We start from the raw sequence: 19,826 nt of genomic DNA on the forward strand, positions 1-19,826 counted from the left end.
TTCCTCCGTTGCCGCCAGGTTTCCTCCTCGAGTGCGCCAGGAGGCGCTCGGTGAGTGGGGGGGTACTGTCATGTACTGTCATGTTGTGTCTTGTTTCTGTCCTTTCCCTTCACCCTGTCTCCCTCTGCTGGTCGTTGTTAGGTTACCTTTTCTCCCCCTCTTTTCCCCAGCTGTGCCTTGTCTCCTCCTAACTACCTCGTCACCCCTTTTCCCACCTGTTCCCTTTTTCCCTCTGATTAGGTCTCTATATCTCTCTCTGTTCCTGCTCCTGTCCTTGTCGGATTCTTGTTTGTGTTGTTCATGCCGGAACCAGACTATCGTCATGTTTGCTGCAACCTTGTCCTGTCCTGTCGGAACCTGCCGGTCCATCTGAGCCTACGTATTGTTTTGTTATTAAAGAAGCTCTGTTTACGTTAATTCGCTTTTGGGTCCTCATTCACGCACCGTAACACAGAAGCTATACTGTTACACTGGCAATACTAAAGTGCCTATAAGAACATCCAATAGTCAAAGGTTAATGAAATACAAATGGCATAGAGAGAAATAGTCCTATAATTCCTATAATAACTACCTAAAACTTCTTACCTGGGAATATTGACGACTCATGTTAAAAGGAACCACCAGCTTTCATATGTTCTCATGTTCTGAGCAAGGAACTTAAACGTTAGCTTTTTTACATGGCACGTATTGCACTTTTACTTTCTTCTCCAACACTTTGTTTTTGCATTATTTAAACCAAATTGAACATGTTTCATTATTTATTTGAGGCTAAATTGATTTTATCGATGTATTATAATAAGTTAAAATAAGTGTTAATTCTGTATTGTTGTAATTGTCATTATTACAAATAAAAAATATTTTTAAAATCGGCCGATTAATCGGTATCGGCTTTTTTGGACCTCCAATTATCGGTATCGGCGTTGAAAAATCATAATCGTTCGACCGAAACATCAGGAGATTTTCCTTTCAGGACTGGGATTGTCTGTGGCTCTGTCACCCATACTACCCATAGGGAATAGGGTGCACTACTGCTGCCCAGCGCCCATAGGGAATAGGGTGCACTACTGCTGCCCAGCGCCCATAGGGAATAGGGTGCACTACTGCTGACCAGCACCCATAGGGAATAGGGTGCACTACTGCTGACCAGCGCCCATAGGGAATAGGGTGCACTACTGTTGACCAGCGCCCATAGGGAATAGGGTGCACTACTGTTGACCAGCGCCCATAGGGAATAGGGTGCACTACTGTTGACCAGCGCCCATAGGGAATAGGGTGCAATACTGTTGACCAGCACCCATAGGGAATAGGTTGCACTACTGCTGACCAGCGGCCATAGGGAATAGGGTGCACTACTGATGACCAGCACCCATAGGGAATAGGGTACACTACTGATGACCAGCGCCCATAGGGAATAGAGTGCACTACTGTTGACCAGAGGCCTATAGGGAATAGGGTACACTACTGTTGACCAGCGCCCATAGGGAATAGGGTACACTACTGTTGACAAGCGCCCATAGGGAATAGGGTACACTACTGTTGACAAGCGCCCATAGGGAATAGGGTGCACTACTGTTGACCAGCACCCATAGGGAATAGAGTGCAGTACTGTTGACCAGCACCCATAGGGAATAGGGTGCACTACTGTTGACCAGCGCCCATAGGGAATAGGGTGCCATTCTAAATGTTCAGCTTTATTTGCCATGGAGAATAAATAAATAAAGTCTGGAAACAGGCGGTTTCTGGCTGCCAGGAGACCTTCGAGGACTGGAGCGAGCCGTCCGTCTGACAGATCCTGGACTTTCAGCAGGCAGAAACACAGAACTGGAAGTTGGGATAAATTGTTTCAGTGTTTGAAATGGTAAATTACATTCATACCCTCCATCTGTGTCAACATGCTGGAGGATCAACGGCTGGCTCAACAAACGGCTGGCCGGTTTGAATCTGGAGACAGTTTCCACCCATTCGCCCATTGCCTCAGGATAGATTTGACAACTACTATTGGCGGTGTGGACGAAGACAACTGAATGTACTTGTTCAATTAAAATTACTAAAAGGATTATTTTGAATTTAGCATTCATCCTTTTGTCAGCCTTGACAGTTAAACTAAATCGGTTAAGCTATAACACGACTTATGTCTATGATAATTCGTGGATATTTTATATTAAACTAAAGGCTGGTTTCCCTTTCAATTGACATTTTCCACTGAGCTTTTCAGTCCCGGGTTTAGGAAACTGACCCTATATTTATATATAACCAGTCAGAGAATCAACCATGTTTAGGAAACTGACCCTATATTTATATATAACCAGTCAGAGAATCAACCATGTTTAGGAAACTGACCCTATATTTATATATAACCAGTCAGAGAATCAACCATGTTAACAATTGTGTGGTTATTCTTCATAGTAAAATTTAACAATGCTCTCTTTGTGATCTTAGTCAAATTTCTGAAAATAGGATCATGTTTTTGTCACAAAGTTATCTTGCCTGCAGCTACAATCTTCGTGGACGTATTTCCTTTCCATAACACTGAACCAGTAGAGAACCCAGTCTTGACAAATAAATATAAATGTATGTATAAATAACATGTATGTTGTGGGGGAAACTTATGATGTGATGTGATTGGTGGTTGTGCCTGCCATGGTCTCTAACAGGAAGTGTCAGTTAAAGGTTAGATTCCCCCTTGACAGAGCAGTAACACCCAGTACTGACAAGTACACTGGCCAGACTTTAAGCCGTAAAGTGATAGCTACCTAGGACAAGATCTGCTTCTCAACATCTAGATGAGGTGAGTGTAATACCTGTGATGTCACATTCTAAGGAACATAACATCATATTGAACCTTTATTTAACCAGGCAAGTCAGTTAAGAACAAATTCTTATTTACAATGACAGCCTACCAGGGAACAGTGGGTTAACTGCCTTGTTCAGGGGCAGAACGACAGATTTTTACCTTGTCTGCTCAGGGATTTGATCTAGCAACCTTTCGGTTACCAACCCAATGCTCTAACCACTAGGCTACCTGCCGACCCAATAAGATGCTGGTATGCTAATCACCACCCATAGCTATTTAATATATACCATTTAGCAGATGCTTTTATCCAAAGCGATCTCTGTGGGAATTGAACCTACGACCCAACTGAAGTACACTTATATCATTGTAGTCCTAAAATCTTTAGTGTTTTTCTCACTAGAACAGTAACACAACCATCTCACCTCTCCTCGATGCGGACCCAGAGGTCATTAAACTGTCCGTTTCTCTGATGTTTCCTCTGTTTGTTACGTCGTTTCTTCTTCAGCTTGCGGTCCATCTTGTCCATCAGCTCCAAGCTGGGGGAGTGACGAGGTATGTTGGGTAGTGGGTTGTCCTGCAGAGGGTGCTGTTGCTCCTCATCATGAAGCTCGTGGAGGAACGGCTCCAGGTAAGGGGACTCATCCAGGTTCTGACCCAGAGAATGACCCGTCTGGTCGGGGGCCGATATCGATCGACTGTGGTGATGGAGAGAGTAATGTTAGAAATAGAGAACAGTTATTAAAAGACCTTGGATTTAAACTGATGAGATGTAACAGATCCCAAAAAACTGTAACTATAACTAACTGTAACTGTTAAATTACCAGCAAAGATATTGTAATCAGACTACAGATACTTTTGAAAAAGTAGATCATTACTTCTAGAATGACTTTTAAATTCCGTAAGGATGTTTGCGAAAAACATTTTTTGGACACCTTTCTGTTTTGTCAATGATAATCAAAATCAGCATTTAAAAAAAGAAGCAAATTCAATTTTGTTGGTAACAACTGCCCACAAATGACCACTATGATGACACACCAACTGATGACCACCAATCAGAGACCACTATGATGACACACCAAATGATGACCACCAATCAGAAACCACTATGATGACACAACAAATGATGACCACCAATCAGAAACCACTATGATGACACACCAAATGATGACCATCAATCAGAGACCAACCACTATGATGATACAACAAATGATGACCACCAATCACAGACCAACCGCTATGATGACACAACAAATGATGACCACCAATCAGAGACCAACCACTATGATGACAGACCAAATGTGTTTGATGAATTGCTGGAAAAGAGCAGGAATTGAAGGCTACTGTCCTGTCTTCCAATGGTGCGACTGCTGTCGGCATCCAAAGATTATCCAACTCTTGGAGGTAAGGATGACAGCAGTGGTGTAGTCTACGGGCGATACGTGCAAATTAATTACTTAAAAATCATACAATGTGATTTTCTGGATTTTTGTTTTAGATTCCGTCTCTCACAGTTGAAGTGTACCTATGATAAAAATGACAGGCCTCTACATGCTTTGTAAGTAGGAAAACCTGCAAAACGGGCAGTGTATCAAAAACTTGTTCTTCCCACTGTATATCACTTATTATTGATATCTACATAGTGCATTGATGTGAATCACACTGCTGTTCTCTCATTTAGCTATTTGTGCCTTACGGATTGTGTTCGTTGTGGATGGCTGTTGTACACTGAGTGTACAAAACATTAAGAACACCTGCTCTTTCCATGACAGACTGACCAGGTGAATCCAGGTGAAAGCTATGATCCCTTATTGATGTCACTTGTTAAATCCACTTCAATCAGTGTAGATGAAGGGGAGGAGACGGGGTTAAAAAAAAATATTTTTAAGCCTTGAGACAAATGAGACATGGATTGAGTATGTGTGCCATTCAGAGGTTGAATGGACAAGACAAAAGATTGAAGTGCCTTTAAACGGTTTGAGTGTCAAGATCTGCAACGCTGCTGGGTTTTTCACGCTCAACAGTTTCCTGTGTGAATCATCCAGCCAACTCTGTGGAAAGTATTGGAGTCAACATTGGCCAGCATCCCTGTGGAATTGAGGCGGTTCTGAGGGCAAACGTGGGTGCAACTCAATATCAGTTGTATTCCGTCTGTTTTTGTATACAGTATGTGTATTTGAACCCAGTAATGGTCGAATTGAAGATGTTTTTAGCCGCATAATCAATCATTGTTTTTGCGACCAGTGGACAGTCAGTGAAAAATGCTCTCTTGCAACAGCTGTATGATACAAATCCAGCATGGAGTAACCGTTTGAGAGAGTTCATCCCTTCTAAACTCCTCCGTGGTTTTGTGCTCCACACGGTCAAAAAAACAAACTGTTGGTTTTAAGAAGACCACGAATGGGGCTTTTACTGCTCAATCTATTTCTTGCTGATCCGGGGAAAAAAAATATATATCCATAGGCCTAACAGACACAAACTCACCCACTTTGATAAACTTAATCAGCTGCATATTATCAAGATATCAAAGAGTCACCAACTAAAAGGTAAACAATATATTCCTGTAGCAAATGCGGCATATGGTGAATGCCGTTTCATGCATTTATTTTCCAACTGGAATCAATGAGCCCAATCAGTCGTCCATGACAACAAAATCATAAACAACAATCAGTCGTCCATGAGAACAAAATCATAAACAACAATCAGTCGTCCATGACAACACAATCATAAACAACAGAGTAGGCTAATAATAATAATATTTCTATATTTTCAAGTCCTATTCTAGAAGATCAAAAGGTTATTACATTAATTGGAATTACTGTAATTCTGATAGACTTGGTTTTCAATGTAAAGATAGGGCCTAATCGTCACATGGGATGAGAGAGACAGAGCAGGGAGTCAAACGTTTAATAAGGAACGGACATGGAACGAGACAGGAACAGCGTCAGCACACGAGTAAAACAGACAAAAACAATCAATGCATCAGCAGGGAACAGAGCAGGGAACCTGACTTATATAGGGGAGGTAATAAACAGGTGATGAGTGAGTCCAGGTGAATCCAATATCGCTGATGGGCGTGATGAGGGAAGGCAGGTGTGCGCAATGGATGATGGGAGTGCGTGATGCAGGGCAGCCTGGCGCCTCCAAGCGCTGCGCGGGGGGGGGGGGGGAGAAGCGGACGTGACACTAATCATAATATTAGCTGTATTACAATAATGCAACGGGTTAGAAGAAGCCTACAAACCCAACCCATAATGCAACGGGTTAGAAGAAGCCTACAAACCCAACCCATAATGCAACGGGTTAGAAGAAGCCTACAAACCCAACCCATAATGCAACGGGTTAGAAGAAGCCTACAAACCCAACCCATAATGCAACGGGTTAGAAGAAGCCTACCTACCCAACCCATAATGCAACGGGTTAGAAGAAGCCTACATACCCAATCCATAATGCAACGGGTTAGAAGAAGCCTACATACCCAACCCATAATGCAACGGGTTAGAAGAAGCCTACAAACCCAACCCATAATGCAACGGGTTAGAAGAAGCCTACAAACCCAACCCATAATGCAACGGGTTAGAAGAAGCCTACAAACCCAACCCATAATGCAACGGGTTAGAAGAAGCCTACAAACCCAACCCATAATGCAACGGGTTAGAAGAAGCCTACATACCCAACCCATAATGCAACGGGTTAGAAGAAGCCTACATACCCAACCCATAATGCAACGGGTTAGAAGAAGCCTACCTACCCAACCCATAATGCAACGGGTTAGAAGAAGCCTACAAACCCAACCCATAATGCAACGGGTTAGAAGAAGCCTACCTACCCAACCCATAATGCAACGGGTTAGAAGAAGCCTACATACCCAACCCATAATGCAACGGGTTAGAAGAAGCCTACATACCCAACCCATAATGCAACGGGTTAGAAGAAGCCTACATACCCAACCCATAATGCAACGGGTTAGAAGAAGCCTACAAACCCAACCCATAATGCAACGGGTTAGAAGAAGCCTACAAACCCAACCCATAATGCAACGGGTTAGAAGAAGCCTACAAACCCAACCCATAATGCAACGGGTTAGAAGAAGCCTACAAACCCAACCCATAATGCAACGGGTTAGAAGAAGCCTACATACCCAACCCATAATGCAACGGGTTAGAAGAAGCCTACATACCCAACCCATAATGCAACGGGTTAGAAGAAGCCTACATACCCAACCCATAATGCAACGGGTTAGAAGAAGCCTACCTACCCAACCCATAATGCAACGGGTTAGAAGAAGCCTACAAACCCAACCCATAATGCAACGGGTTAGAAGAAGCCTACCTACCCAACCCATAATACAACGGGTTAGAAGAAGCCTACATACCCAACCCATAATGCAACGGGTTAGAAGAAGCCTACATACCCAACCCATAATGCAACGGGTTAGAAGAAGCCTACATACCCAACCCATAATGCAACGGGTTAGAAGAAGCCTACATACCCAACCCATAATGCAACGGGTTAGAAGAAGCCTACAAACCCAACCCATAATGCGACGGGTTAGAAGAAGCCTACAAACCCAACCCATAATGCAACGGGTTAGAAGAAGCCTACAAACCCAACCCATAATGCAACGGGTTAGAAGAAGCCTACCAACCCATAATGCAACGGGTTAGAAGAAGCCTACATACCCAACCCATAATGCAACGGGTTAGAAGAAGCCTACATACCCAACCCATAATGCAACGGGTTAGAACAAGCCTACAAACCCAACCCATAATGCAACGGGTTAGAAGAAGCCTACATACCCAACCCATAATGCAACGGGTTAGAACAAGCCTAGGTTTCTCCCCATTTAGTTTAAATTGATTAAAAACCAAGCATTATTTTTCATTATTCAGAATTCACATATCTGCATACTTCATTTCACTTGTTCAAGTAGGATAGGGATTAGATTCAGCCGCAGGCCAATCTTTTGTTGAGCGGATGTCAGGGCGTGGGACATAATTACAAATAATTTGTAGACTGCAAATTGACCGAAAGAAGCCCAAACAGATATAATATTAGATGAAGACATAATGACGTCAAACCTGGCTTACATTTGTTTACAATCACATGCGTCTCTCTATTATGGTGGGAATACTTGGAAACACATTTTCAAAATTAAAATAATTTGGAGGTGATTTTCGGGGGTTTTTTGCTCAGAAAACTTGGGTGGCCAAATAAAAGCACCCGCTGGTCAAATTCGGCCCGCGGGCCGCCAATTGTGGAACCCTGCCCTAGGCTACTATAATGAAGTCTGGTTCAACAGCAATGCATCGTTTATCCTGGCCTTGCAATCCTGGCCTTGCTGAGATAAGACAGAGCTTTACCTAGCAAAGACTTATAGATGATCTGGAGCCAGTGGGTTTGGCAACGAATATGTAGCGAGGACCAGCCAGGCATTTAAGAGCAGTTGGAGGCCACAGAAGGAGTGTTGTATGGCATTGAAGCTTGTTTGGAGGTTTGTTATCACAGTGTCCAAAGAAGGGCCAGAAGTATACAGAATGGTGTCGTCTGCGTAGAGGTGGATCAGAGACTCACCAGCAGCAAGAGCGACATCATTGATACAGTATATACAGAGAAAAGAGTCGGCCCGAGAATTGAACCCTGTGGCACCCCCATTGAGACTGCCAGAGGTCTGGACAACAGGCCCTCCGATTTGACACACTGAACTCAGTCTGAGAAGTAGTTAATGAACCAGGCGAGGCAGTCATTAGATAAACCACGGCTGTTGAGTCTGCCGATAAAAATACGGTGATTGACAGAGTCGAAAGCCTTGGCCAGGTTGATGAAGACGGCTGCACAGTACTGTCTTTTATCGATGGCGGTTATGATATCATTTAGGACCTTGAGCGTGGCTGAGGTGCACCCATGACCAGCTCGGGAAAAAAGATTGCATAGAGGAGAAGGTACGGTGGGATTTGAAATGGTCGGTGATCTGTTTGTTCACTTGGCTTTCGAAGACTTTAGAAAGGCAGGGCAGGATGGATATACATCTGTAACAGTTTGGGTCTAGAGGCAGGGCAGGATGGATATAGGTCTGTAACAGTTTGGGTCTAGAGGCAGGGCAGGATGGATATAGGTCTGTAACAGTTTGGGTCTAGAGGCAGGGCAGGGTGGATATAGGTGTGCAACAGTTTGGGTCAAGAGTGTCTCCCCCTTTGAAGAGGGAGATGACCGCGGCCGCTTTCCAAACTTTAGGAATCTCAGACGATAAGAAAGAGTGGTTGAACTATATCTATATCTATTCCTAGTTGTAATTTTTTTGAATGGGGCATGCTTATTTAAGATGGTGAGGAAGGCACTTTTAAAGAATAGCCAGGAATAATCTACTGCCGGGATGAGGTCAATGTCATTCCAGGATACCCCGGCCTGTACCCCAGCCTGTACCACCAGACACTGGTATCACACTGTTCCACCAGACACTGGTATCACACTGTACCACCAGACACTGGTATTCCGCTGTACCACCAAACACTGGTATTTCGCTGTACCACAAGACCAGCTGTATCACCAGACACTGGCATCACGCTGTACCACCAGACACTGGTATCCTGCTATACTACCAGACACTGGTATCATGCTGTAGCACCAGACGCTGGTATCCCGCTGTACCACCAGACACTGGTATCACGCTGTACCACCAGACACTGGTATCCCGCTGTACCACCAGACACTGGTATCCCGCTGTACCACCAGACACTGGTATCACACTGTACCACCAGACGCTGGTATCCCGCTGTACCACCAGACACTGGTATCACACTGTACCACCAGACACTGGTATCCCGCTGTACCCCCAGACACTGGTATTACGCTGTATCACCAGACACTGGTATCCCACTGTACCACCAGACACTGGTATCCTGTTGTACCACCAGCCACTGGTATCCTGTTGTAACACCAGACACTGGTATCCTGTTGTACCACCAGACACTGGTATCACCAGACACTGGTATCACACTGTACCACCAGACACTGGTATCCCGCTGTACCACCAGACACTGGTATCCCGCTGTACCACCAGACACTGGTATCACACTGTACCACCAGACACTGGTGTCCTGCTGTACCACCAGACACTGGTATCCCGCTGTACCACCAGACACTGGTATCCCGCAGTACCACCAGACACTGGTATCCTGCTGTACCACCAGACACTGGTATCCCACTGTACCACCAGACACTGGTATCCTGCTGTACCACCAGACACTGGCATCCTGCTTTACCACCAGACACTGGTATCACACTGTACCACCAGACACTGGTATCCCGCTGTACCACCAGACACTGGTATCACCATACACTGGTATCACAATGTACCACCAGACACTGGTATCACGCTGTACCCCCAGACACTGGTATCCTGCTGTACCACCAGACACTGGTATCACACTGTACCCCCAGACACTGGTATCCCGCTGTACCACCAGACACTGGTATCACCAGACACTGGTATCACACTGTACCACCAGACACTGGTATCACGCTGTACCCCCAGACACTGGTATCCCGCTGTACTACCAGACACTGGTATCACACTGTACCCCCAGACACTGGTATCCCACTGTACCACCAGACACTGGTATCATGCTGTACCACCAGACACTGGTATCACGCTGTACCCCCAGACACTGGTATCCTGCTGTACCACCAGACACTGGTATCACACTGTACCCCCAGACACTGGTATCCCACTGTACCACCAGACACTGGTATCACGCTGTACCACCAGACACTGGTATCACGCTGTACCACCAGACACTGGTATCCCGCTGTACCACCAGACACTGGTATCCCGCTGTACCACCAGACACTGGTATCACGCTGTACCACCAGTCTGACAGGGGACCTAGACCACTAAAAGCATGTAGTCAATTACAACAGAGTAAGAGCGGCACAAATCAACATTCAAACTCCATGTGTGGAGTGGAGGAACTGTGTGTAGCCTAGACTACTGCTCTGAAAACACAAAGAGTCCATTCGGCTTGTGAACGTTTGAATTTTACAAGAACCCTTGGGATGTTCTGTAGCTGATCATGTGGATAGTGGGATAGGGCCTGTTCATTCTATGTACTCAGATTGTATTCAGGCTGTGTGGCATTGGGGCTTTATGGTCACTTCGCCCACAGGAAGACATTATTATGCCCTGAAACAACAGAACGTCCAAATGGTCAAATATTTTACAATGACCAGTGAAGGATGGAGGTCACAGTGTAACCCTTTGTTATAATGTGTTTAATATGTATAATGTATTTGAAGTGTGTATAATTTGCAGTAATTATTTAGTTTCTGAAATTATGTATTGTGTATAATAATAACATGTACTATGTGTATGCTATTTGTATAATGTGTATACTAACATGTATAATGTGTATACTATTTGTATAATGTGTATTCTAACATGTATAACATGTATACTACCATGTATAATGTGCATACTACCATGTATAATGTGCATACTACCATGTACAATGTATATGCTATTTGTATAATGTGTATACTACCATGTACAATGTGTATACTACCATGTATAATGTGTATACTATCATGTTGTATATTAACATGTATAATGTGTACACTATCATGTTGTATACTACCATGTACAATGTGTATACTATTTGTATAATGTGTATACCAACATGACAATGTGTATACTACCATGTATAATGTGTATACTACCATGTATAATGTGTATACTATCATGTTGTATATTAACATGTATAATGTGTACACTATCATGTTGTATACTACCATGTATAATGTGTATACTACCATGCTGTATACTAACATGTATAATGTGTATACTACCATGCTGTATACTAACATTATTATGTGTATACTACCATGCTGTATACTAACATGTATAATGTGTATACTACCATGCTGTATACTATTTGTATAATGTGTATACCAACATGACAATGTGTATACTACCATGTATAATGTTTATTCTACCATCTATAATGTGTATACTACCATGCTGTATACTAACATGTATAATGTGTATACTATCATCTATAATAATATAATCTATAACTGATAAGATAAATAAATAAGACAGCGTGACGTTGGCCGGTGTGAGGACAACAAGGCCTGATGAGGTTAGCACTGTGTCTACGATACTACGAGCATCGCTAATATCACTGACCTCACAGTAACACCACCTACACTACACTAACTCTGACACACTGGGCTAGTTTGTTAATTTTTCAATTCGCCAAACATCCACATCAAAATGCCCCTCATGTCTATACAAGTCTACTTCAGGGCATATTAATGGTATTAACAATCTGTAGACATTCATCTTTGAGGAGAGATTGAGTCTTCAGAAGACGTTGGAGGGTAGTATATGGGGGGGTTAGAGTGGAAGTGGGATTGTGGGTAGTCAGATAGAGAGGGTGGGGGGGGGGGTAGAGTGGGATTAGAAGTGGGATTGTGGGTAGTCAGATAGAGAGGGTACGGTGGAGGGTTAGAGTGGAGGTGGGATTCTGGGTAGTCAGATAGAGAGGTACGGTGGAGGGTTAGAGTGGAGGTGGATTGTGGGTAGTCAGATAGAGAGGGTGGGGTGGAGGGTTAGAGTGGAGGTGGGATTGTGGGTAGTCAGATAGAGAGGGTGCGGTGGGGGGGGGGGGGGTAGAGTGGAGGTGGGATTGTGGGTAGTCAGATAGAGAGGGTGCGGTAGGGGGGTTAGAGTGGAGGTGGGGTTGTGGGTAGACAGATAGAGAGAGTGCGGTAGGGGGGTTAGAGTGGAGGTGGGATTGTGGGTAGTCAGAGAGAGAGGGTGTGGTGGGGGGTTAGAGTGGAAGTGGGATTGTGGGTAGTCAGATAGAGAGGGTGCGGTGGGGGGGTTAGAGTGGAAGTGGGATTGTGGGTAGTCAGATAGAGAGGGTGCGGTGGGGGAGGTAGAGTGGAAGTGGGATTGTGGGTAGTCAGACAGAGAGGGTGTGGTGGGAGGTTTAGAGTGGAGGTGGGATTGTGGGTAGTCAGATAGAGAGGGTGCGGTGGGGGAGGTAGAGTGGAAGTGGGATTGTGGGTAGTCAGATAGAGAGGGTGTGGTGGGAGGTTTAGAGTGGAGGTGGGATTGTGGGTAGTCAGATAGAGAGAGGGAGGGTGGGTAGTGGTTATGTGTTGGTGAGGACAGCGAGAGGTGTATTATTACCTGTTAATGGGTTGCCCTGCAGGAGTGTGCTCCACTTCATAGCCCTGACTCCTCAGCACATCAATCACTGTGTTGTTGCCCAGGAAGTGACCTGCAATAAAAACACAGTTCTCGTGTTAGGGTCAGGTGTCTCTGTTTCAGTCTCTGTTTCAGTCTCTCTGTTTCAGAGACGCTGCAAGTCAACAGGACCAAGGCCGTGCCACTTAGCCAACCAGACCTGGGTTCGAATACTATTCGAAATCTTTTCAAATACTTAAAACTGTGCTTGAAACAAAAGTAAAGTCCCGAATGTTCAACCCCTGCCCACCTGGTACTCCAGGATCAGGCTAAAGCAAACTAGGTCTGGTAACACTTGCCAGCCAGCCCTCTCAGAGCCGTGGGAATGGCAGCGCCGGCTAACTCACTGTAACACTATATCTAGCTCAGCTCTCACAGAGTAGTCCAAGTGAAATACAACAAACCAGGAGAGATATTTCACCATTACTCTGGTTATTTCACCGTTAATCTGGTTATTTCACCATTATTCTGGTTATTTCACCATTGATCTGGTTATTTCACCATTACTCTGGTTATTTCACCGTTACTCTGGTTATTCCACCATACATCTGGTTATTTCACAATTACTCTGGTTATTTCACCATTACTCCGGTTATTTCACAATTACTCTGGTTATTTCACAATTACTCTGGTTATTTCAACGTTACTCTGGTTATTTCACCATTACTCTGGTTATTTCACTATTACGTGGGTCATTTCACCATTACTCTCGTTATTTCACCGTTACTCTGGTTATTCCGCCATTACTCTGGTTATTTCACCATAAATCTGGTTATTTCACAATGAATCTGGTTATTTCACCATTACTCTGGTTATTTCACCATAAATCTGGTTATTTCACCATTACTCTAGTTATTTCACCATAAATCTGGTTATTTCACCATTACTCTAGTTATTTCACTGTTACTCTGGTTATTCCACCATTACTCTGGTTATTTCACCATACACCAGGTTATTTCACTATTACTCAGGTTATTGCACCATTACTCGGGTTATTTCACCATTACTCTGGTTATTTCACCATTACTCAGGTTATTTCACCTTTACTCTGGTTATTTCACCGTTACTCCGGTTATTTCACCGTTACTCTGGTTATTTCACTATTACGTGGGTTATTTCACCATTACTCTAGTTATTTCACTGTTACTCTGGTTATTCCGCCATTACTCTGGTTATTTCACCATAAATCTGGTTATTTCACTATGAATCTGGTTATTTCACCATTACTCTGGTTATTTCTCCATAAATCAGGTTATTTCACCATAAATCTGGTTATTTCACCATTACTCTAGTTATTTCACTGTTACTCTGGTTATTTCACCATACATCTGGTTATTTCACAATTAATCTGGTTATTTCACCATTACTCTGGTTATTTCAACATTACTCTGGTTATATTGATTCTCATTAAGTTAAAAAAAACACATAAAGGGTCATCGAGTCAGTCATGTTGTATTGTAGTGGTGGTATTATGCCTGGGAGCTTTTAGCTTAATGTGCACTTTTAGTGTTTTAACAACTAACTGACTATGGCCACTGGTAAATTACAGAAACAGAGAGTGGATCAGCTTCAGTGAAGTAGAAAGAGAAGGAAACAGAGAGTAGATCAGCTTCAGTGAAGTAGGAAGAGAAGGAAACAGAGAGTAGATCAGCTTCAGTGAAGTAGGAAGAGAAGGAAACAAGTGGATCAGCTTCAGTGAAGTAGAAAGAGAAGGAAACAGAGAGTAGATCAGCTTCAGTGAAGTAGGAAGAGAAGGAAACAGAGAGTAGATCAGCTTCAGTGAAGTAGGAAGAGAAGGAAACAGAGAGTAGATCAGCTTCAGTGAAGTAGGAAGAGAAGGAAACAAGTGGATCAGCTTCAGTGAAGTAGAAAGAGAAGGAAACAGAGAGTAGATCAGCTTCAGTGAAGTAGGAAGAGAAGGAAACAGAGAGTAGATCAGCTTCAGTGAAGTAGGAAGAGAAGGAAACAGAGAGTAGATCAGCTTCAGTGAAGTAGGAAGAGAAGGAAACAAGTGGATCAGCTTCAGTGAAGTAGGAAGAGAAGGAAACAGAGAGTAGATCAGCTTCAGTGAAGTAGGAAGAGAAGGAAACAAGTGGATCAGCTTCAGTGAAGTAGGAAGAGAAGGAAACAGAGAGTAGATCAGCTTCAGTGAAGTAGGAAGAGAAGGAAACAAGTGGATCAGCTTCAGTGAAGTAGGAAGAGAAGGAAACAGAGTGGATCCTCCTCTCTCCAGCTCTCCTTTCCTCTCCTCTTCTCCCCCTTCTCTCCTCCTACCCCTCTTCTTCCTTCTTCTTCTCCCCCCACTCTCTAGGTGAAGTGAAGCATTGTTGGTTCAGGTTGCGGCACGTCACAAAAGGAAGGAGTCTCTCCTTGTCCTCACAAACTAAGCCATGTAGCGTGGCAGTGTGTCAACAAAGTCAGAGCCTTTCATGGAGCCTACCTACCACAGGACTGTAGGCCCTAACTACCACAGGCCTGTAGGTCCTAACTAACACAGGCTAACTACCACAGGGCTGTAGGCCCTAACTACCACAGGCATGTAGGTCCTAAATACCACAGCCTAACTACCACAGGCATGTAGGTCCTAAATACCACAGCCTAACTACCACAGGCAGGTAGGTCCTAAATACCACAGCCTAACTACTACAGGCCTGTAGGTCCTAAATACCACAGCCTAACTACCACAGGCATGTAGGTCCTAAATACCACAGCCTAACTACCACAGGCCTGTAGGTCCTAAATACCACAGCCTAACTACTACAGGCCTGTAGGTCCTAAATACCACAGCCTAACTACTACAGGCCTGTAGGTCCTAAATACCACAGCCTAACTACCACAGGCATGTAGGTCCTAAATACCACAGCCTAACTACCACAGGCCTGTAGGTCCTAAATACCACAGCCTAACTACCACAGGCCTGTAGGTCCTAAATACCACAGCCTAACTACTACAGGCCTATAGGTCCTAAATACCACAGCCTAACTACCACAAGCATGTAGGTCCTAAATACCACAGCCTAACTACCACAGGCCTAAACCTAACCCTTAAACCTAACCCCTAAACCTTAACCCTAACCCCTAAACCTAACCCTAATCTCTAAACCTAACCCTAACCCCTAAACCTAACCCCTAAACCTTAACCACTAACCCTAACCCCTAAACCTAACTCTAACCCCTAAACCTAACCCTTAACCCTAACCCCCAACCCTAACCCTAATCCCTAAACCTAACCCCCAACCCTAAACCTTAACCCTAACCCCAAACCCCTTTTAGGTTCTAGATAGCACCTTTTTTTCTGAGAGTATGTAATATCCAAGTACTGACACAACCAGTCACTCTGCTACGTGTTCCCTAACCAGTCACTCTGCTACGTGTTCCCTAACCAGTCACTCTGCTACGTGTTCCCCAACCAGTCACTCTGCTACGTGTTCCCCAACCAGTCACTCTGCTACGTGTTCCCCAACCAGTCACTCTGCTACGTGTTCCCTAACCAGTCACTCTGCTACTAGTTCCCCCAACCAGTCACTCTGCAACGTGTTCCCCAACCAGTCACTCTGCTACGTGTTCCCTAAGTCACTCTGCTACTTGTTCCCTAACCAGTCACTCTGGTACGTGTTCCCCAACCAGTCACTCTGCTACGTGTTCCCCAACCAGTCACTCTGCTACGTGTTCCCCAACCAGTCACTCTGCTACGTGTTCCCTAACCAGTCACTCTGCTACTAGTTCCCCCAACCAGTCACTCTGCAACGTGTTCCCCAACCAGTCACTCTGCTACGTGTTCCCTAAGTCACTCTGCTACTTGTTCCCTAACCAGTCACTCTGGTACGTGTTCCCCAACCAGTCACTCTGCTACGTGTTCCTCAACCAGTCACTCTGCTACGTGTTCCCCAACCAGTCACTCTGCTACGTGTTCCCCAACCAGTCACTCTGCTACGTGTTCCCCAACCAGTCACTCTGCTACGTGTTCCCCAACCAGTCACTCTGCTACGTGTTCCTCAACCAGTCACTCTGCTACGTGTTCCCCAACCAGTCACTCTGCTACGTGTTCCCCAACCAGTCACTCTGCTACGTGTTCCCCAACCAGTCACTCTGCTACTAGTTCCCCCAACCAGTCACTCTGCTATGTGCTCCCTAACCAGTCCCTAACCAGTTCCCTAATCAGTCACTCTGCTACGTGCTCCCCAACCAGTCACTCTGCTACGTGTTCACTAAAAACGCAGCCGTCGTCACCAATCCTTCCTACCAATTAATATAACATATGGTAAGCCTTAAATATAGTTCCTTTCCATACAGCGCAGCAATATATATATTACCAATGGTAACCGGGGCTGAGTAGCAGTTCCCAAAACATTACACAGTAACTAAATAAATAAACGCCAGGCACTGTGTGTGTGTGTGTGTGTGTGTGCTGGTGTGTGTGTGTGTGTGTGTGTGTGTGTGTGTGTGTGTGTGTGTGTGTGTGTGTGTGTGTGTGTGTGTGTGTGTGTGTGGGTGTGTTCATCCTACAAGCCAGTGCAGCTGTTTATGTGTACTGTCATCCTTCATAGCTAGGTATTCCACACACAGTGTCAGACCATAATCACTGCAGCCAGCTGGCGATTTAAGACACAATCCTTCATTTCTCAGCCAAAGGGTTATTCACTGAAATGACCAATGAAAATGAGTACATATTGCATATTCAACCTTTTAACTTGTTCATCTACAGTAGGTGGAAAGGCCAACTACAGACTAGCTTGTCCGACTACACTCTTAAACATCAAAGTGCAAGTTGGAACCAAATAAGGCTCTTGAGAGCGATGCCATAGAGGAACCATGTTACGGTCTCTGAAGAACCATACAAAAATCCCAAACCAGAAATATTTCAGCCCTCCAGGACCGGAATTGAACAGCAGTGATGTAAGTTTTTTACCTTGATTTGCATATTTCCCAGGGTGCCTTTCTCAAGTGAATTGTAGAGTTACCAGTACCACCCATGACTGTGTTTGATAATGATGAGAGACATGGTTCATGCATTCTTCATTTTCAGTCCTGTGTCTTTCCACCAAGTGAGATCCTAATTAAATATGTCATCATTAAAATGTAATTATTTAAGATAATATTATACATGTAAGCCTTCTTTGGGGGCCTAGTTTTACCCTAATAGACTGGCCTGAAACTCATTGTTTTACAAGTCGCGTCAGGCCTGCAATCACATTCTGCATTTCACACATTTCGCAGTGTGAATTTAACTCTTGAATCAACAGTAGAAATATTACACTGGGGGGACGACAACAACAACAACACTGGTAAGTGTGCTATGAAAGGGAAACATCTGTAGGCTTCCATACACGTCAGGAACCTTCGAGAATTCTACAGAACCGTAGATGCCACGACAAGAACCCCACACTTCACTCAAAGGTTCTTTAATCGGGCCAGAGTTCTCCAAAGGAACGTTTAAAGGTGAAGAACCATTTTTTAGTTTATTTACAGTGGAGGTGGAGAGCGGAGCTGGGAGCATGTCCAGCTTGATGATTATCTCTACAGTAGTGTATCACCAGCCAGGTCGGACACTGGCTTCACAGTACTGGGTAGTTGAGTCAGGTATTTGTGCTGTTAAACCCTAGAAATATAATTACTAAACTGGAAAAACAGCCCGTCAGACCGAGGCAAATGAACGAACACAATGTGTATCCATGGGTATAGATAGTTGAGTTAGGTATTTGTGCTGTTAAACCCTAGAAATATAATTACTAAAATGGAAAAACAGCCCGTCAGACCGAGGCAAATGAACGAACACAATGTATGTCCATGGGTATAGATAGTTGAGTCAGGTATTTGTGCTGTTAAACCCTAGAAATATAATTACTAAACTGGAAAAACAGCCCGTCAGACCGAGGCAAATGAACGAACACAATGTGTGTCCATGGGTATAGATAGTTATGTCAGGTATTTGTGCTGTTAAACCCTAGAAATATAATTACTAAACTGGAAAAACAGCCCGTCAGACCAAGGCAAATGAACGAACACAATGTATGTCCATGGGTATAGATAGTTGAGTCAGGTATTTGTGCTGTTAAACCCTAGAAACATAATTACTAAACTGGAAAAACAGCCCGTCAGACCAAGGCAAATGAACGAACACAATGTATGTCCATGGGTATAGATAGTTGAGTCAGGTATTTGTGCTGTTAAACCCTAGAAATATAATTACTAAACTGGAAAAACAGCCCGTCAGAACGAGGCAAATTAACGAACACAATGTATGTCCATGGGTATAGATAGTTGAGTCAGGTATTTGTGCTGTTAAACCCTAGAAATATAATTACTAAACTGGAAAAACAGCCCGTCAGACCAAGGCAAATGAACGAACACAATGTGTGTCCATGGGTATAGATAGTTGAGTCAGGTATTTGTGCTGTTAAACCCTAGAAATATAATTACTAAACTGGAAAAACAGCCCGTCAGACCGAGGCAAATGAACGAACACAATGTGTGTCCATGGGTATAGATAGTTGAGTCAGGTATTTGTGCTGTTAAACCCTAGAAATATAATTACTAAACTGGAAAAACAGCCCGTCAGAACGAGGCAAATTAACGAACACAATGTATGTCCATGGGTATAGATAGTTGAGTCAGGTATTTGTGCTGTTAAACCCTAGAAATATAATTACTAAACTGGAAAAACAGCCCGTCAGAACGAGGCAAATTAACGAACACAATGTATGTCCATGGGTATAGATAGTTGAGTTAGGTATTTGTGCTGTTAAACCCTAGAAATATAATTACTAAAATGGAAAAACAGCCC

The 19,826-nt window shown here is 43.9% G+C and overlaps 1 protein-coding gene across 2 annotated transcripts in view; it reads right to left on the minus strand.

Moving 5' to 3' along the window:
* The window catches only part of trabd2a (TraB domain containing 2A), a 129,671-nt gene that overhangs the window by 13,203 nt on the left and 96,642 nt on the right, over positions 1-19,826 (minus strand). For both annotated transcript variants that reach the window (XM_036936777.1, XM_036936776.1), the window contains exons 5-6: positions 12,987-13,077; positions 3,217-3,489 (exon numbers count right to left, since the gene is read on the minus strand). In XM_036936777.1, the coding sequence (XP_036792672.1) occupies positions 3,217-3,489; positions 12,987-13,077 (364 nt within the window). The remainder of the gene's footprint in view (positions 1-3,216; positions 3,490-12,986; positions 13,078-19,826) is intronic.

The sequence above is a fragment of the Oncorhynchus mykiss genome, chromosome 12 (assembly GCF_013265735.2).
Source record: "Oncorhynchus mykiss isolate Arlee chromosome 12, USDA_OmykA_1.1, whole genome shotgun sequence".
In the NCBI taxonomy this organism is placed as follows: Eukaryota; Metazoa; Chordata; class Actinopteri; order Salmoniformes; family Salmonidae; genus Oncorhynchus; species Oncorhynchus mykiss.